Source organism: Nicotiana sylvestris, chromosome 2 (genome assembly GCF_000393655.2).
Source record: "Nicotiana sylvestris chromosome 2, ASM39365v2, whole genome shotgun sequence".
Taxonomy (NCBI): domain Eukaryota; kingdom Viridiplantae; phylum Streptophyta; class Magnoliopsida; order Solanales; family Solanaceae; genus Nicotiana; species Nicotiana sylvestris.
The window spans coordinates 34,361,199-34,382,196 of record NC_091058.1 but is presented as its reverse complement, the minus strand read 5'-3'; the positions used below and the strand labels follow the sequence as shown (position 1 = coordinate 34,382,196).

Here is a 20,998-nt window from a genome sequence, read left to right as displayed (position 1 = left end):
TTTATTACTAGTATAAATAACCATAACCAACACCCCTATTGGCCATACAGACATTAAGCAAGCGTTTGGTCATAGATTTCCAAATTTGTTTTAAACAATTTGATTTTGGTGAATTTTGGTTTGAAGATGAAAATTTGTTTGGACATAATTTTTCAAAATATATTTCACTTTTTGTTTTAAAAAAACATGAAATGTAACTTATACCCATAAGTTTTAAAAACTATCAAAAATACCCAACAATTTTGAAGAAAATTCATACAAAACAAGCGAAACAAATCTGAAGAAAATTTATACAAATATTAGCATATTTTAGTAAATTACCTTCAAATTTGTCTTTGCGGTGGATTGCCACAGATTGGCACAACTTTGACGAAAGTTTTCTTCTGTTTATAGAGAAGGTCAGAGCCGCATGAGTTTAACGAGTGAAAAGTGAGTAGATATAGATTAGTTGGTTCATAATATAAGAAAGTGGGTTTATTTATAAAATACAAAAGTTTAGGGAAATTTTTTTTTTATTTTTTTTTTAAAAAACCAAATGGTAATATTTTGGACCAAAACAGCTCTTGAGCTGGTTTTGGGATTTAAAAATTTGCTAAAATATGGATAAAATCTATAAACAAAGAGGTATTTGTCAAAAAGAAATTAGAAAATTTTTGACAAAATCTATGACCAACCGGGGCTTATATTTGACCAATTAACTTATCTTGTGCATATGCCATTTGATTATTACCATTAGCACTATATAAATTGTTTTTGAGTTTGCACTACTACTCTCTCCCGTTACCTTCGTACCAAACATTTTTTTTAAAAAACAAAAAAAATCCTATCATAGTGGGCAAGCCTAGGTGTCCATAGTGAATATTTCTTTAGACTCGCGATGTGCAGCAGAAAATTCATATTGGTTGCTACTTGCCAAAGTCAAACATGTAAGACAGGTGATGTCCAATAAACCATAATTCAAATTGCTACATTACAAGTTCGATTTACACTCTTTTCCTGTTAACTATGTTGGCCGAGGAAAAAAAACAAGAGGATAGAAAGGGACAAAAAAGTAGGAGATAAAAGAGGAAAAATTAGCGGGTTAATAGAAATTATTTCCTCTCTCCAATGGGGAAGAACCATAAAGCTAGGTATGATAGATTTTTTTTGAAGAAATTACACCCTATAACACTTAGGCCATACAACCCACCCAAAAATAGCTCATATTTGAGGCCTTTACCCGGCATAGTCCATGTTGGCTAAGTTATGAAATTTTATTTTCACCCGGTAGCCCACACTTTAACATAACGTTTTAATATTTTAAATTTAATTTCTTTGTTGCTCTCTTCCTCACGCTTTTTTCACTCTCTCTTCCTCTCGATTTTCTCAGACCATAACCGACTCCATTGTTGTGTGCAAGTTGCTTTTCGAGGTTTCTATCTTAGTTTGAGGTAATTTTTGTTTCCTTTTATGCTTTTCCTACAGTGTTGGTTTTGAATTTTTTTTTTTTTTTGATTTTTTTTGCTTTTGCTGATCACGCCAATTTTTTTCAATGTTGCTGTGTTTTTTCGAATGATTTTGTGTTCCTTGTTTCTGCGTTTGAGACTTAAACTTGATGAAACGAAATGCATGGTTTGTTATTTCGACTTTTAGGGTAGAATTTTTTATTTTTTGAGTTTTGTTAAAATTTGGAAAAGTTGACCTCTGCTTTGAGTTTATGGCTTTTATTTTTGTTTAGATTTTGAGTTTTGTTACAATTTTATTTGTTTGTTTTGCTTCAGTTGTGTTCATTTTTGTTAAAGCTTTGTTTTGGCCTTGGCTTTGTGTTTATGGCATTTTGGGTTAACTTTTGAGTTTTTTTACAGTGTGAGTTTTGTGTTTGCTTTAACTTTTGTGTTTGTTTTGTTAAAGCTTTGTTTGTGTGGTTTATTGTAGAAAATGCGTTCAAAAATGTCTGCTTCTAAAGGCAAACGGAAGATTGCCGGAAAAGGCGTTAGGTTAGATTATGCGAAACGATTGAGGGAGTTGCCCTCAAGCCCTGATTCAGAATCTAATGTAAATGCCCCGGCGCTAGAAGTTGATGATTTTGATTCTACTGATCCTCCTAAAATCTTGCAACCAGAGAGCAGTCGGATGACTCGTTCTCAAATGAGAAATACTGGCACTCCAGTTAAATCATCGAGTGACTTGCCCTCACCCTCTTCTTCTGAAGAAAATAAGCATGTGCAGGCTCCCGATGATGATGATTTCTAGTCTCCTCCTCCTCCAAAAATGTTGCAACAAGGGAGCAGTCGAATGACTCGTTCCCAAACAAGTAATACTCCTACTCCGGTTAACATTGTTAGACCAAGGAGTAAGAAATGCGGCAGACTGCAAAATCAACAGATAAGCTGAAAGATGATTTGTTTAATGAAGATGATGAAGTCTGCAATGTTAAACGGAAAAGGAGAAAGATGAAGGATGATGGTGAGTCTTGCCTTGATTTACAATCGAGAGAACAAAGGGTTGCTATTCGGAAGAAATTGAATCAGAGAAAAACTAAGTTGAAGGTATTCCCTGTTTTGCTATTTATTTATACATGGTTATACAGTTTTATACAAAGTTATACATCTGTTTATACATCTTTATATAAGTACTGATATACTTATATATACAGTTTTATAAAATTTATTAGTATATTTTTTGTTGTTGATCTATTTCTTGTTATTTTCCTATATGCAAGGTTGGGGACTTCTATATACAACCAGTTGATTATTTCTACAACAGGATTAGTTCCCATACCGAGCCTAATATTGTGAACATTTTGAAGCAATGTTTGACTGACACGCAGCTTTAGATGTTCCGTTCTAGTTGTTTTGGGTACTTCTTGGACCTCCCTCAATTTAAAATTCAAAATTAACTTATTCATTGTATATTATTGAGGGAAGTCGTCCCGGGACGTGAAAGGGAGTTGTGGGTGAAGATTAATGGTTGTTTGCTGCGTTTTGGCATTGGAGAGTTTGCTCTTATCACTGGTTTGATGTGCGTAGACGACGACGCCTCCTTCTATGACAAACCAGATGTTAATAGGTTGTTGAAAGAGTATTTTCCAGGAGATGGAAAAAAGGCCATATCAAGGGGGGAGCTTCTTGATCGCTTCAAGCAAAAGGAGTGGAAGTCGGATGAAGATGCGTTCAAGATGGCCTTGATGGTTTTTGTCCATCATTTCATCTTCTCTGATGCCAATAATCATGGTATCACCAAAGATGATTTTGATATCATCGAAAGTGGCCAATATAAGATGTTTCCTTGGGGGGAAAAAGTCATTTGAAGATGTTTTAAGGACAATGAGGGACAGGCAATGCGATTATTTGACAATGTATAGGCTTGGAGGTTTGCCGCTTGCTTTACAGGTTTGGTTTTTTGAGTGTTGCTCAATGGTTGATAAGAATCTAGTTGTTCGCGTTGGCACAAATGTGCCACGCATTCTTAATTGGAAAGTGACTAACACTCCATCATATGCGGATTTGACTGGCGGCGTGATCATGTGTAGTGTCGACAAGGTAAACATTTTGTACCATAATACTTCTTCATATATGATTTCAGTTTTTCTGTATTATTCTACTATTGTAATCCTGTTTTTTTCTTCTTGTAGTTGAACTATAGTAACATTTCCCCTACTTCTGAAGAGATGTCAAGTCTGAATATCGACACACTTTTTGAAGTCAATGCCGATGATGTTGCATCAGGGGAGGTGCTTGTTGTTCCTGCCTCTCACACTGATGATTATGTTGTTGCACCTTCACCTTGTCTCAGCATATGGAGCAACAGTCTACACGACCTTATCCTCAAAATGCAAAGCAACAGTCTAAACGACCTTTTCCTCAGACTATGAATCCACAGCCTAATCCAAGTTATGATCCTTTTGTGCGCCTTGATCTTTTAAATGATGAAATTGAGAAGCTGAGGAGTGATGTTGGAAAGGTACTGGACCTTTAGATTTTCTGTAGTTTATAATTACTTTTTGGTTATAAACATGGTTGTTTATTTGCTTTTGTTGTAGTTGACTGATACAGTGATGGCGCTCAACAACTATGTCGTTTCTTCCTTTGAAAAAGTGTTCAGTTTTCCGAATAATAAGGAACCCAAGCAAACGAGGGAGGATTTTACTGATTCTAAGGTAATTGTTTACTGATAAAACCAAATCAGTCAACAGTTATGCCTTCTCTGAACTCAACATGCCTTCTCTTTCTATTGTTTTTTATTAGATTCGTCAGCCCGTGTTTGATGACAATACATCTAGTCTTGGAGAATTTGATGGCTATCAATATGATGTTGTTCCTAACTTTGTCAATCATATGAATCAAGATAATGTGACAGCTAACGAGAGAGTTACTGATGGTGTTGATAATGGTATTTGTTCTGGTTTCTTTTTTTTTTGTCTGATTTTTCTTTTCTCCTTTTTGAAGTTTTGTATTATTTGTGTTTCTATTTCTAAAGGGCAGCAGGTGATGTCAAGGGTGACACATTTTGGGATGAGATTGGTGATGAAGATTTAGCTCAGATTTCCCAACTTGTGGTTCACAAACAATCGATCATAGAATTAGAAGATGATTACATTTCTCCTGAGCATTCAGTTAGACAGAGAATACCAGGAAAATATGTCAAATCTCCATATTTGCCAGTTTTTTATTCTGGAGCATCAAAATCGGCGCCGAAGCTCATTTTTTATATGAAGCATCCTTTCACGATTGAAATTGATGATTTTGATACATTGTCGCCATTGGCTAAAGAGTTTTGCGTGTTTGTTGATAATGGGATGGATACGAGGTGAAGGTATCTTCACTTTCTTCAATCTTTGATTTTCTGATTTTATACTTGTCAATGAATGTAGTTCTGATTACTTTTTATTTTTTGTGATTTGAAGTGCTAAACATATATATCCCGATGAAGTAAATAATCTTGTGGAAGGTTTTACTTTTGACTCGTGTTATGTGACCAAGAAGGATTGGTTCCACTCACTTGCATATTGTGGCCGCCCTTTGATTGACACGGTATTTTAATAAATTTCTGTTCTAATTTCCTTTTTATTTTTGTTGCATATCTTTGTTGTTTTGAGACTTGCATAGTGTATACATAGCTTTGTATAATCACAGTATAAGATTGTATAATATTGTATAACCTTGTATAAATATGTATACCTATGTATAATAGTGTATAAAGTTCTATATTTTAAACATCTGGTAGTGATGGTTGTTCTGTTTTATTTCTTGTCTCAGCACCTGGATGTCCTCTTTTATTATTTGAGGAAGAGGGGAAAATATGGGCCAAGTGTTGCCATGCAGTTTACTACAACTAACTTTGCCTTTGGTAACAAAATCAACTCCCTATACAAAGATTTCAAAGTGAATCAAGATCCTTCAGTGATTCCTGACGGGCATGAGATAGAAGAGTACATCACAGGTTATTATTGTGATGCAAATGTCCTGTGGCACACTGTTGACCACGTCTTATTCCCTATCTTTGTGAAGCGCGGAAGTGCAAAATTGGGACATTGGGTTTTGGGGGTGTTTACGTTCGTAGATAGATGCATCCACATCTATGACTCTAACCGTGGGGCTCTTAATGATAGACATGTTTTGGATGCTGCATTACCTTATGCAATTCTCATACCTTACTTCTTGAAGAGTTTTGATTTTTATGTCGAGAAAAAGGGCATTGATTGGAACAATGGTGCATATACTGTTAAATCTCATTCTTATGCTTTGCAGATTAATCTGATTAATAATGTTCCCCAACAAATCAAATGGTAGGTTAATCTCAATTGTTTTACTATTTTACTATTAGTGTACGTATTTGAATCTGATTTGTATCTTTTTAATTACAGTGATTGTGGTGCTTTTGTTGCTGGCTTTGCTGAGTATTTCATCCTTGGTAAAGAAATTCGAAAGGATAATTTTGACATTGATACACTTCGCACCAGGTGGGGATCTCTGTTATGGGATTATGGAAGGAAAAAATAACAGTCTGGTGCAATTAGTGATGATGAAATCACAGGGAGACTTTTGAAGAAGAGGAAGAGGTGGCGACCAAGAAAGTAGTTCTGTTATTTTTATTTTACTGTAGTTGTTCTATGTATAAGGAGTTGTTGCCTAGTTTTGTAACTATTCTGCTACTTGTGAGATAACCTTAAAGGATATTATAGATGTGAATGTAATTTGAGGCAGTCATTACACATTGTTGTTGTGAATGAATTACATCTTAATGAATATTTTCAGTTGCTTTTGTCCTTTACAAGCTATTCGACTTTGCTTCTTTCACCATTGTGTTATTCCAAATGGAATGCAACCTATTTTTCATCCTTTTCTGGCTACTGCTGGTGAAAGTCAAGTCTCGGTTTCAGCCGCTTCTTTGCCTGTTACCATAATTTCAAATCCTGAATCCGTCTCTGTTCAAGAGAATATTCTGTATGTTATGACTCCTCCTATGTTACCTATATTTCCATTATTTCCTAAGGATGAAATGGGTCCAGTCCCAGTTCCTCTTCCTTTATTTCCTGAGACACCTTCTTCAGGTACTTTTGGAATTCTGAAAGGGAAACAAGACATGGATATGGACTGAGAATCCAATCTTTATGGAATGAATATTTTCAGTTGCTTTTGTCCTTTAACAAAGTATGTATTTTCATTATGGTTGCAGTTTTGTTAATGTAGCAGGTTTTATACATACGTATACAATTATATATATAGTTATACAAATTTATACAAACTTATACTCTCATTTATACATCTTTATACATGTAATACCGGTGATTGTTTGCAGTCCTGTTTTGTATTTCTACAATCTATCAATATATTTAGTACCATTAAAAACAGGAAAACACTATTATTGGATAAGCAAAACATGTATAATCAAACATGTCAGTTGATTGTGAAACTTAACTAATCAACATTTGTAACTATATTGTTTCTGAAACTTAACTACTCAACATGACAACAAATGTAATAGGAAGCGTTTTGTTTCCAACTATTTATTTTGGTCGATTCCTACATGTTTTCCTATTGTGACCACCTTGTCCACACACAGAACATGAAAATGCTCTCTTAGACTCTTTCTCTGAAGCAGGCTTGAGTCTTTCCTTTCTTGGCCTTCCTGCATTCCTTCTCCCTTTAGGTGGTAGGACCACATCTTCCATTACCTCTGTTGGGATTACCCATAAACTCTCATCTGGCATCGGATTCACTGGAAATTCATAAGTGCTAAGGAGTTTATCCTTCTTGTAGTAAAAAGAGCAATATTGGCCAGGTTTCAGCTGCTGGTTCTTCCAAACCGCCCAAGCATGCGGACATGGAAGTTCATCCATTTGAAATTTTCCGCAACTGCATGTTCCCTCTTCAAGGCACACTATGTTTCTCCTTACCCCTTCAAGCACAGTATATAATTGATCCGTAGCAAGCCTTACCTGCAAAAGTTTTTTTTTTAAAAAAAATTAAATTAAATTAAAGAACAGTAAAATGCATGTCAGAAGTGCCAAGATTCATTATATTTGATTCATTTTACCGTCATTTGCTCCGATGCAATCAGATTTTCCTGAAGGAGTTTGTCGTACTTTTTCCCATGCTCTGTAGATGTCTCCATTGCACTTTTTCTGTTTTTGTTGTTCCATTGTTGTAGCAAATTTGTCATGTACTCTAGCAATCGCATTACTGATAACTCTCTAGCATCCTTGTTAGCTGCATTAATTGACTCTGCAATATTGGAAGTCATTACCATCGACCTTTTCACCTTGGAATATGCTCTAGACCACCTTTCGTACCCAATTTCGAACAAGTAAGGCTGCACCCTCGGATCAATATTGCACAACTCTGTCATATGGTACTTAAACTTCTCTATCGTGTAAGCTCTTGCCAAAGCAAAGAAGATATCCTTCAATTGTTTGTGATGTTTCTTGAATGTGCGCTTTACATTCTGCCACAAGTGAAACATGCAAATACAATGTGGTACTTCTGGGTACACAGCTTTTGTGGCATTGAAGATGCTTTCATTTCTATCTGAAACTATATACATCCCTTCCCTAACTCCAAAAGTACCCTTTATCTGGATAAAGAACCACTCCCAAGATTTATTATTCTCTGAATCCACAATTGCATACGTAAGTGGAAGGATTTTTCCTGTTTATACAAAAATAGATATTAGGATTCAGACTGTAATTTAGTCTGGAGATACCAACTGCAAAATTTATACAAATATTATACACAGTTATACACAATTATACAGATTTATACCAACTGCAAATTTTATAAAAACAGCAGCTGTGAAATCCTATACACTTTTATACATGAAACTTAAACATTATACAAACTGCAGAAAAAACATAGATGCTGTCAACTCACCAGCTCCATCTTGTGTGCAAGCAGTCAATATGGTACCCTTATATGCTGCTTTAAGGAAGCTTCCGTCAACAACCATTATCGGTCTGCAATGCTCCCAGCCCTTGATAGATGTATATAGCGAAACATATGCATAAAGAAAGCACCCATCCTCTGATTTGTGCAACTTTGTAATCGATCCTGGATTTGTTTGCTCCAATATATAAAAATACTTCGGCAACTCCTTATATGAATCACTCGGACTCCCTCTTATCATTGCCATTGCTATTTCTTTAGCTCTCCATGCTTTCATGTAGCTCACTTCAATCCCGTGTTGCTTTTGTATGTCCTCTATTATATCATTTGCGGTGTAAACTTTTTTTGGATTAACATATTTGTCATTGACTATACTAGCAATTATACCCGAAGTAGCTTGACGTTGTGTTAAGTATCTTTCACCATAGCCGCATGTGTGATTATTATTGTAACTTCTCACTTTGAATATGTTTGCCTTGAAAACGGTAGAAGATTTGAAACTCCAAGCACAATTGTCATCCAGACATGTAAGGTGATACCTAGTATTATACATCATTCAACTTCTAAATACACTTGTATACAAACTGCATATATACTAATTTTAATACCTATATACAAATATATACTACTTTATACATATTTATACAACAGAATATACAATTAATGACATACCTTGTTGCGCTTGATCTCTTCACCTTGAATTGGAACCTCTCGCGTACAGCCAAGTTCTTCATCACATTCATAAGTGTCTCTTTATCCTTATAAACTTGATCCTCCTCAACAAATTCGTTCAACATATTATCTATTATACCCGTGTTTTCACTAAAATTCGTATTTTCAATCAATTCAATATCAATAATCTCAGTGCTATCAGTTGTTGATACATCTCTAGAATTTGAATTTGTAGCAACCAAACAACTCGAACTTGAAGCAACCACAGAACTTGTAACAACCAAATGATTTTCATAAATCTCTTTCACTGTCACAAACAGGGGATATTCAATGAAATTCAAGTTTTTTTTCTTTAATTCTATATACACCTTAACTCTTGTATCGTTGTAAATCGTGATCGGCGGCAAACCAATATTTGGCACAAAGTTAATCTTTATTGTGTTTAAATCACTATCGATCCTAATCTGTTCCGAAATAGCTGCAACTAAATTGTTGTAGTTGAATGTGGACTCAATTATTACACAATTACTGATGAAATTCACAAACTTGTTTTCTTCCCATTCACCACTATGAAGAAGGTAATCAGGAAAAATCTCCATCTAACAAAAAATTGAAATCAAAATTGCAGCAAAAAGGAGAATTGCGCTGCTTCGTAGCAAAAAATTTGAATAAATTCTAGATGAAGAAGAAATGCTAGGGTTTTCGTACCTGCATTTATCGCAGGATCTCGTTTTTGAAGTATTTTTGGAAGAAGATTGAAAAGAATCTGAGAAAATCTGGCTGAATGAGATAAAATCGCGCTTGGTAGTCTCAAAATACCGGAAATAACGCCCCTTTTCAGATTTGGGCCCCTAATTTGTGGGCTACTGAATTGTAAAGTTAAATATGGGCTATAAAGTTGAAAAGGATGCAGCCCACTTGTTTTAATTTGAAATTTTCCCATTTTTTTTGGGTAAAGGTCGTGCTCGTGGCAATTTAAGCCCGGAACAATTCAAAAGATATCGTGAAAATAGCACGGGCTAGTCAGTTTCGGATTTATAATTAAAAAATAGTCAGCGCTTGCAAAATCATTAAAAATAGCTATTATTTTGCTGCAATACGGAAAGTTTCAGCATAATATACTGGAGATTAGTGCACCTGTATATGAATTTCCAGCATATTATGCTGGAACTCCAGCACACGAAAAGTTCCAACATAATATACTTGAGAATGGAGCATCTGTGTATGAACTTCCAGCATATTATGCTGGAAATCCAATATATTATGCTGGAAGTTCACATGTAAAAAATTTGAACCCCAGTATATTATGCTGGAATATTTTCCGAATTTTGACCAGTGTTTTCGTTTAGATTTATCTTTATATAAAGTGACTAAATTTTAATTACTTTTGAAATTGTGCCTATTTTTCAATTACCACTTGTAAATATGGCTATTATTTTAACACCTATAGAATAGGTTAGTACCCTATTTATAATATATAAATACCCTTTTAAAATATTACATTCTATAAATGCCCTTTTTAGTTTATAGCAAAAAATCTAAATTTAGTTCCATCCTAAAATTAAGGCTTAATATATGCTACAAAATATTTTTCTAATCTCATTTTTTTTATTTTCTCTCACCTAATTTGCGTATATCTCCTCTCATCAGCTTTTCTCTCTCTTCTTCAATACACTTTTCCCTCTTCTCCCACAAACACACGTTCCATACACTTCCAAAACCCTCCTCGCCATTATCGCCCCAAAGGCTATTCTTCTTCGCAAGCTTCACAGTTGTATTTTGGTAATTTTCTCCCCGTAGGTAATTCTTCTTCGCAATTGCTTTTTCATTAGTTTGTTTCTATAAGGTTTTTTAGCGAATTTACACAATTTTCTGATATATCTTCCATTTGTATTGTTAATCACCAGGATTCTTTGAGTTTTCTCTCTAATGTCGGATGCAACGCCACTCAACAGACTACCCAGAGGTATACCCACCAAAATTCTCTATTTTGATGGGCCCTCTTTCTCGTTGCAACTGACTCAAGCGGAGGAAGATTTTGCAGGTTTATCAGCATCCAAAGTTGATGAAAGAAGAAGTAAAATATACAAGGACAAGTTGAAAGAAGTCCAAGTTGATGAAGCTTCAAAAGAAACCAAAAATCAAGTTGGCTCAAAGAGGAAAAAACCTATGAAAGATTCAAGAAACCAAAAGGTAATTGGTATTTGTTACATGTATTCTGTTGTATTCATATCTATCTTCTTGTATTTTTGTACCTTTTTGTATAGTGTAGTCTGTTTCTTCTACAGTATGTTTATGTATTCATATGTATTTGGTTGTTTCCAACAGTTCATTTTTAATGTAATCTTACCTGTATTCATATGTATTCATATGTATTTAGCGTTTGCTAATATATATTTGCGATAATTCAATTGTCCAGTTTGACCTCAAATGTATTCATATGCATTCATATGTATTCAGTTGTATTCATCTGAAATATTTTGTATTATATCTGTATGTTACAAAGTATGTTAGCATATATTTAGCCTTGTCACTGTATCTAGTCTTCTGTAAGTGTTTGTAGTTGTCTGACATGCATTTGGCTTTGTCACTGTATCATGTCTTACATGTATTCCAAAAAATCTTAATATGTATTTTTGCAAAGTTAGCACCCCATATTAGTAGTTATTTTTGCAATGTATTCATCTGTATTAACATGTATCTTTCAATGTTCATTGCAGGGAATTGATTTGTTTGTGAAACACCAGCCAAAATTAGCACCCCATATTAGTAGTTACACTAACACTGATATAGTATCCCAGCTAAAAGATAAGCTTACTCCCGATCAGTTCCAACAATTCGGAAATACATGTTTTGGCTCATTTCTTCAAATGAAGCGATTTGATGTTCAACATCAACTCTTCAGATGCTTCATGGCTCGACAGTTAAACGGCACTCCAAACAATGTATTTGCAGTATACGTCAATGGTACTGAATTACATTTCACATTAAGGGAGTTTGCGCTTGTGACTGGCCTCAAATGTGTAGGTAAAGATGAAGATTTTGAGTTTAGTGAAACTCCTCCTAACCGGCTTATTGCGACTTATTTTGGAAGTGCTAATATTGTAAAGAAGAAACACTTGAGACAATGCTTCAATGACAAGGAATGGGGCCCCGACAATGATGAGGATGCTTTGAAGGTATCTTTGTTGTATTTCATCCACGCCTTTATATTTTCATCTGAGAAGAATAGTGCAACTATACCGAGGCTAGATTTTGACTTAGTAGAGAGTGAGCGCTATTCTGAATATCATTGGGGTATTAAAGCATTTGAGCTATTGATAAACTCGATTAGCAAGAAGATGGATGCTTTGAAGAAGTATTACAAGATAGCTGGGATGCCCCTAGCTATGCAGGTGTGGTTTTATGAGTGTTGTTCTTCTGTTGATTCCAAAATTGCAGTCCGAGTCTGCGACGTGGTCCCCAGAATACTCAATTGGAGAACCACCGGAAATCAGCCAACATTTTCTTATCTGATGAACGGCATGTTCAAAGACACCGGAAACACGGTAATATACAAATGTTATCAATATTCTGAAGATAATTGAACATAAATACATATATAATTTGCATACATTTGCATTCAGTTAGAGGGGAAGCCTACTGTTGTATTCATTGGATTCATAAGCTTATATACATGAATACTTGCATACATATTAATACATTTTAATACATTCAGAATACAACAGAGTTAAATACACCTGAATATAGCATTATACAGTTATGCATTAATATGTTTTTTGTAAGTCATAACTTATTTTTGTTCACAGATTGTGTTCAAGGACATCACTCCTCTAGATATAGAGCTTGCTGTTTTTCAGATTCCTCAAGTGTGCGCCGATATTGAGAAAATACCTACTCCTACGCATTCAGACAAATCGGGACAGGATACAGATGACTTTTCTCCTACACCCAATCTTCAATCTAAGAAGAAACATGTTGAAAGTGTTGGTCCATCTTCATCACCGCCACATAAGAAGGTCAAGGAACAACCCAAGATTCCTACAAAAGAACCAGAATATCAGCCCAAAGTCCCTCATGTTTGTCTTTCTGACATTGGACATAAAGTTGTGCATGACCATCAGCTCCCAGAAGGCCAAAATGAGGACCCATCTTCTTTGAGGAAAGACCTAAAATCATTCAAAGAATACGTGAGTATTACCCACCGATTAATCAATAAAGTTTGATAGCTATGTGTTTTAGTATTTTTCCAACTATTTTTTACTGTTAAGGTTGTTGGAGAGTTCAAGTCTCTAAGGACATTGATCAATGATAACTTCAAGATGCTTTCAGACCAACTTCAACAAAATCAGCAAACTGAACCCATAGTGAGACATGATGGTGGCATTGACACAGATGTCGGAGATAATAATGAGGTATAAAAGCAGTTATCATATTCAGCATATGTATTTAGATGTATTCATATATGTTTTAATCTAGCCATTTTACTGATGTATTTAACTGTTATTCAGCTCTATATATATGTATTCTGACTTTTAAATCTTAACATATTGAGCATATTTTTTTAAATGTATTCATAACTGTGTTACACTTAATCTGTAATATCACTTTAAACTGCCGTATTTATTTTTATTTCAACTGTATTTACATGTATTCTGCTTGGTTAATCTGCATTTTCTGTAATGTATACTAGCTACATATATGTATTTAATCTTTTTTCTAACATTAAGTTACCATGCTAACAATGATACATACATCTACCAGAAAACTATTTCAGAGGTACCGTCCATCATACCATCTACCACAAACCAAGAGGATGTATCTAAAGAATTCTATGTTTCTCAATTTGAACTGGATGACAAGTTTCTACCCAGTCAAATTCCAGAAACTAGAATAGTTGTTCACGCAAGTGCAAAAAAAGATGAAGCCACACCAGTGAAACCTCAACGAAATAGGCGACCAAGTAGATGGAACTCTACGCCTTATCAGTCTAACTTCGACTCAGGAGGTAAGTGATTTTACAAACGTAATAATCAGCATTCATTGTGATTATTTACAGCATGTTCTATTTACAGCATGTTCCTCTGTAAAGTTGACACCCATCTTTGAAAAAAGACACCCATTTGAGGAAGATCCAATAATGGGTCCACATCCTATGTTACTCATTCAAGAATATGACAAGTGGGTTCGTGAAGGTCTTCTAGCAAGACATGATCAGAAGTGAGTTTTCCCCCGTTCATTGTATTATGTTTTCATTTTTTTAAGGTATGTACATAATGAGTTTTATATCATACTTGTAGAGGTAATCTCGACGACCATTACAAGAAAAACAAGTCTATACTTCACATTCCATTGGATTTTGGAGTTGATTCCAAAAATTGGTTTTACCTTCTATCCATTTACGGGAAGTTATGGGATGACAATGTGAGTCTTTCCCAAAAATGATAATCTTATCTTTAAATAATAACATGCTGTTTTATTAACTTGTATTTAGCTGTATTTTTCTCTTATTTCCTATGTATTCAGCTATAGTCAATTGAATTGAACTGTATTATTAACGTATAATTAAATTTATTGATACTATTGTATACAACCGTATTTATCAATTGAATTACATGTATTCATCCAATGGCAGTTAAATTCAACTGTTTCAACCAGATGTCTAGATCTGTATTCAACTGTATTACAGTGTATTCCACCAAAGTCAGTTGAATTGAACTGTGTTATTAACCTATATTCAACTCTATTCTACATGTTGTATTCACCTATATTAAGGAATTGAATTAGTTGTATTCATTCAATGTCAGTTGAATTCAACTATAGTTCATAAGCTGAATACAGTTGTATTCACTTGTATTACAGTTAAATTAACTTTATTGATACTGTGGTATTCAACTGTATTGAACAATTGAATTACCTGTATTCATCCAATGGCAGTTAAATTCAAATGTTTCAACCAGCTGTCCAGATCTTTATTCAACTGTATTATAGTGTATTCCACCAAAGTCAGTTGAATTGAACTGTGTTTTTAACCTATATTCAACTCTATTTTACATGTTGTATTCACCTATATTAAGGAATTGAATTAGTTGTATTCATTCAATATCAGTTGAATTCAACTGTAGCCCATAAGCTGAATACAGTTGTATTCACCTGTATTACAGTGTATTCCTCTATTTTCTGTATTCTGTTGTATTCAACTTTTTTTAGCATCTGTATTGAGGTATTCTTATATATTATTTCTTAGTTCAAGCAAATAAACTCACACTATCTACCAACCTCTTTTGTTTATAGCATATGGATGTCATATTCTACTATTTGCGAAAGATGGGCAAGTACAATCAGCATAGGGACTTCACGTTTACTACTGTTGATTGTATATTCAAGACAAGAATAGATGAAATATATGACAGGTATGAAGATACAGATAGTAATGCTAATGTAGCAAAACAAGAAGACGTTGTATGTGAGTATATTAGGGGCTACAGATTACATGCTAATGTACCCTGGCATACAGTGGATAATGTCTTGATACCAGTGAACTTGAAGGAAAAACTTCATTGGGTATTGGTTGTTGTTACTTTCAAATATAGATGTATCAAAGTGTACGACTCGTACACGTCTTCCGGTCATGATGCATACGTAGTCTCTGAGATTGTAAAGCTAGCTAAGCTATTACCTCTGTATCTGTCAATTAGTGGCTTTTATAGAGATAGTCAAGGCATTCACTGGTATGCTTATCCCGCATACACAAACAAGGATCATAACGAACCTTTTGAAGTTATCTTCGTTCCAAATCTGCCTCAACAGAAAGCGGGCAGCATGTAAGTATCCAATCATCATTCTTATATGTTTTATACACAGTATATGGATTAATTAATTTATATTCTGTTTCAATCAATTATTGTTTAGGGATTGTGGAGTGCATGTTGCAGCCTTCGCGGAGTTTCTGAGCACTATTGGAGAGATTACACAAAAAATACCATTTGATGCCATTCTTCTCCGTCAAAGATATGGTGCTCTGTTATGGGACTATGCTATGCGCAAGATAGATGCTGATGCAATAAGCGAGAGTGAAGCACCTTCAAAGATTGAAAGGCAAATCTCTGAGTCGGAGGCAAAGATGCAAATAGTTTTAGAATAGCTTTAGGGTTTTTTTTTGAGTTTAGCTTGAACAATGATACTGATTGTAGTGGTTTTGGTCGTAGATGCTATTTACTTACATGCTGAAATTTGGTTAAGTTTGCTTGAACAGGTTTTAGCTAACGCACATGTTAGTTAAAATTTCTGAAACTTTATGTATGCTGAATGATTTTTGTTAATGCTAATTTTTGAATTGTATTCAGCTGCATAAGATCAGTTTTATCTTGCAGTATTAAGCAGTTGTATTTAGTTGTATTATTCTGTTTAGCTTATTGTATTAATCTATATTATTCAGTTCAATTCAGTTGTATTAAAGTGTATTTATCAGTTGTCTACAGTTGGTATGCAAGTATATTCAGCTTGCATCCATTCAGATGTAACTTTGAATTGACTAGAAACAATACAAGTTATATTGATTAACTTGTATTTAGTTGTATTATTCAACTGTATTCAGCTGTATTTTTCTCTGATTTCATATGTATTCAGCTATAGTCAATTTAATTGAACTGTAGTATTAACCTATAGTCAACATTATTGAACATGTTGTATTCAAATGTATTAAACAATTGAATTACCTATATTCATCCAATGTCAGTTAAATTCAACTGTTTCAACCAGATGTCCAGATCTGTATTCAACTGTATTACAGTGTATTCCACGAAAGTCAGTTGAATTAAACTGTGTTATTAACCTATATTCAACTTTATTCTACATGTTGTATTCACCTATATTAAGGAATTGATATAGTTGTATTCAACTATACTAAGATACTCTCACAGCCAAATCATATATATTTATATATAGAAAAATACTTCAACTAAATAAATTCATAAAATATTAACGAAATTCATTCCACAATATATTACTTCGAAAAATGAATTCATTATAGCTGATAATGTCGAGTAACCAATACATGTCAGAATACAACTATTTATTACGTGGAGCATTCCTACAAGTTCGCTTGTTATGTCCTCCCTGCCCACATATGCTACATGAATGTTGATTTTTCGACAACAGCAATTCACTTAAATTTTTGTCGCGCTTCTTCTTTGGCCTTCCAGGAGGTCTTTTCCATTTGGGTGGTAGTACAACCTCCTCTGCAACATGCTCTGGTATATTCCAGTCATTTTTGTCCGGTAGCGAGTACACTGGCACATCGTGTGTCATTACAATTGTACTTGGCTTGTAATAGCTAGAGCAATATTCTTCAGGCATTAAAAACTTGCTCTTCAATACAGCCCAGGCATGTGGGCATGGCAATTCATCAATTTGGAATCTCCCACAAACACATTTTCTCTCGAGCAGACAGACTGTGTAATTCCTCCCACCATCGTTAACAGTATGTAAGTATTCAGTTGAGGGTACCACCTACATTTAAAAACAGAAATATACGTTTTGAACACATTTACATGAATTAACAAATATATACTACTGAGTTAAATGGTTATTATCAACTTCAAAAATTGCAACTTCATTCAATTTCAGTTAAATTCAGCTGATTCCAGCAACTGTATGCAACTGCATTCAACTGTATTACTCTACAGTCTGCATTTGTATTCAACCTTTTTTTAGCAGATGTTTTCAGGTATTTCCAATCAATTTAAACTGTATCAATCACCTGAATTCCATTGTAATCATTATCACATGCATACAGTCTTAATAATAACATGTATTTACCTGTATTCATCTATATTATTTACTAGTTCAAGCAAATATTCATAAAAATGCATACCAGTAGTTCTGCCTAAAAAAATGTATTCAGTTGTATACAACAATGCCATAAAAAATTAACTTACAGTTATACGGGTACACATGGTCTCATTCACCTCCAGCATTTCCTGGTATTTTCTCCCAAGCGTCTTGTATGTCTGAGTAGCTTCTTTACGGTTACTACAATTCCAACGACCAAACATCTTCCTAACTTCTTCGAGGAAGTCATATATTGGCAATTCTCTTGCTGAAACTAGTGCTGCATTGATTGACTCGGCGATATTTGACGTCATTGTCCATCCCCTGTTAACAGGTGCATACAACCTAGCCCACTTTTCGTAACCAGCTAACTCTAAGTATTCTTTCACCCTAATATCTACCTTCTCAACCTTCTCCATCAGACTATCAAATTCAGTTTGTGTGTATGCTTTTTCCATCGAGAAGTATATCTCACTCAACTTGGCATGACTCTTTTTGAATTTCTTGTATACGTTATTCCATAGATGCCATATGCAAGCACAATGCGGTAAATCCGGATATACTCTCGATACAAATTTAATGATGCTCTCATTTCTATCCGAAACAATGCACATGTTTTCCCTTACACCGTACGCTATCTTGAATTGCTCAAAGAACCACGTCCAAGCAGCATCGTTCTCTGAATCAATAACACCGTATGCTAGTGGCAATATATGACCTGTTTAATACAATTGAATATAATTGTTTTTAAATACATGTTTTCCAATGCTTTAAATATTAACAAAATTGTATTATTATTGAGGTACTCACCTGCCCCATCCAACGTGCTTGCAGAAACGAATGTCCCGGTGTAGTAGGATTTTAGATGACTTCCGTCCACTACAACAATTGATCTACAATGATCAAACCCCCTTATAAATGCATACAATGATATATACACGTACATGAATTCATTCTTTGACGATTTTTCCATTCTTATGTGAGAACCTGGATATGTCTTATCCATTGTATATAAGTATCCTGGTAATTTTTTGTATGAATCAGCCGGTTCACCTCTAAGAAAATTCATTGCCTTTTCTTTAGCCCTCCACGCCAACATATAGCTAACATCAACACCTAGATCTGATTTCACGTCATCAATAATGTCCCTCGGAGTGTATTTCCTCTTATGGTTTGTAAGCTTTGTCCTTATAATACCACTTATAAGGCTGCTACTAGCTTGCCGCTGCTCGTACACTTTATCCTTCAGCGGACATGTATGGTTGTCATTGAATTCTCTCACCTTGAATAATTCCGATTTGTTAATGCTTGAAGCCTTAAACCTCCAATCACAATCTTCTGAAATACATATTAATGCATAGCTGGACAGAAAAGTTCATACATCAGACAACTTAACGAATCTGACATATATACTTCCTATTCATTAAGTACCAAATTGATATCTGTGTATATGTAATTTTGTATACTAACGAATTCCAATATTGTTAGATGTGATTAAATACAATAAATACAACTAAATACATTCGTATGAATAATCAAACACTTAGTAACATTATAGACATAATATGAAAATAATCATAGCCACTGTTGTATTTTTTCAATAGTAAAATACACCTGAATACATATTATTAAGCACACTAAACAAATATAAATTTTCAAAGGTGTTCATCATCTGGAGGAAACACACAACTACAATTAAATACAACAAAGTTAAACAAACATCAAACCTGACAGCATTAGACCGATCAACACGAAATTGAAACCTTTGAGCTATAGCATAATTATTCATCACCTCTTTCAATGTAGCCTTATCCTTATACACTTGTCCAGTCATAACCTCCTTTTTATTAGTTTTTGAAATTATCAAATCCATGTGGAGTTCGAACACTCCAATCGCTTCTCCTGAATTGGCAAGTTCTATAGCTAGTGTATAATCTGTATCGGAATCGTACATTTGAACTGCTTCGTCTATCTGCACAATGTCGCCTTGATTTAAACCATATCATTGTGTATTTCCATATCATAATTCTCTGTTCTCTTTTTTCAATTTTACATACACTCTGTAACCCATATCATTGTGTATTTTCATTGGCGTGCGATTGCCTTCAACATTGTATTGTATTTTAATGGTATTTGTGCTCAAATCTATACCCAGTTGATTAGAAATTGAACAAACTAGATCATTAAAGGAAGCATACTCCTTAATCAGTATTCCCTCAATTGAAAAGTCGATATAATTGCCCTCATCGTTCCACTTTCCAGAATGACGCAACAAAACTGTCAAGCTTGCCATATATATAGAAGAGTTATACCTTCTTCTGTATATAATTTGTCGCAATCGATAAGGAGGAGAAGAAAATCGCACAATATAGAAGCAAGTTGCTCTGTTTCTTCGCTTCTTTAACGTTTCTGTATTTTTGACTTTGAGAAGAATACAGATTGATGGGATAACTTTTAAGTTTGTTGAGTAAAATTAGGGAAATCAGAATTGATTTGATTTCCTTCCGTTTTTAACATCTTCATCGACCCAAATATTGCGCAGATACGTTACGTATTTAGCGCTGCATACGTTTGAATACAGGTAAATACATTTCAGAAATAGCTGGATTTCCTTTTTGTACGCCGCTAATTTTTGTTGTATTATTAAATACACTACCTTAAATACATTAAATACATTATATAATTGCATAAAAGATATCTATAGGACGTAATATAGCAAAGGGTTTCTATTAATTGATAATTAGGACTAAAAAATGGTGCTTTGTGAAAAATTCTCTTGATATCACCCAAAGATACCTCGACTAATCTATTGAGTATATTAGATCTTCATCTAATGCAGCTAGAGAGTAATTTTTCTACCAAAAAACATAAACAAATGAGAAGAATCACCTAGCTATATGAATTTTCCACATTACCTTCCCTTCCCTTCCTTAACCAATTTGCCACACGTATGTAACATAACACACGATAAAGTCATCACTGAAAATATTTGCATTAAATTTTAAAGATATTTGCACAAAATTTCAAAGTTAATCAAACACAAGAAACTAGACATAGCAAAATATCCACGCCGTACTAGAGATGGAGCCAACTTCTTGTAAGGTTCAGAAACGTGAAGATTAATTGCGTCA

The 20,998-nt window shown here is 34.3% G+C and overlaps 3 protein-coding genes and 1 long non-coding RNA gene across 4 annotated transcripts; 2 read left to right on the top strand and 2 right to left on the bottom strand.

Moving 5' to 3' along the window:
- Positions 1–3,305: 3,305 nt before the first annotated feature.
- Positions 3,306–6,579, top strand: LOC138884179 (uncharacterized). Its single transcript, XM_070165180.1, has 10 exons — positions 3,306–3,521; positions 3,614–3,712; positions 3,775–3,942; positions 4,022–4,138; positions 4,227–4,371; positions 4,464–4,788; positions 4,886–5,012; positions 5,238–5,767; positions 5,846–5,941; positions 6,237–6,579. Exons 1-10 carry the CDS (start codon positions 3,306–3,308, stop codon positions 6,577–6,579), a joined length of 2,166 nt encoding a protein of 721 aa, XP_070021281.1.
- A 409-nt stretch (positions 6,580–6,988) lies between these two features.
- On the bottom strand, positions 6,989–9,749 carry LOC104223998 (uncharacterized). The gene is made up of 6 exons (XM_070165178.1): positions 9,744–9,749; positions 9,036–9,634; positions 8,352–8,902; positions 8,244–8,246; positions 7,519–8,129; positions 6,989–7,420 (listed from the first exon to the last, which is right to left on the bottom strand). The coding sequence occupies exons 1-6, from the start codon at positions 9,747–9,749 to the stop codon at positions 6,989–6,991; spliced, it is 2,202 nt and encodes a 733-aa protein (XP_070021279.1).
- Positions 9,750–13,073: 3,324 nt separating this feature from the next.
- On the top strand, positions 13,074–13,866 carry LOC138886310 (uncharacterized). The gene is made up of 3 exons (XR_011404978.1): positions 13,074–13,225; positions 13,307–13,450; positions 13,800–13,866. It is a non-coding gene; the product is annotated as an uncharacterized lncRNA (long non-coding RNA).
- A 3,234-nt stretch (positions 13,867–17,100) lies between these two features.
- On the bottom strand, positions 17,101–20,160 carry LOC104226666 (uncharacterized). The gene is made up of 5 exons (XM_070165173.1): positions 20,044–20,160; positions 19,595–19,839; positions 18,678–19,228; positions 17,975–18,585; positions 17,101–17,546 (listed from the first exon to the last, which is right to left on the bottom strand). The coding sequence occupies exons 1-5, from the start codon at positions 20,158–20,160 to the stop codon at positions 17,106–17,108; spliced, it is 1,965 nt and encodes a 654-aa protein (XP_070021274.1). The 3' UTR covers positions 17,101–17,105.
- Positions 20,161–20,998: the final 838 nt, after the last annotated feature.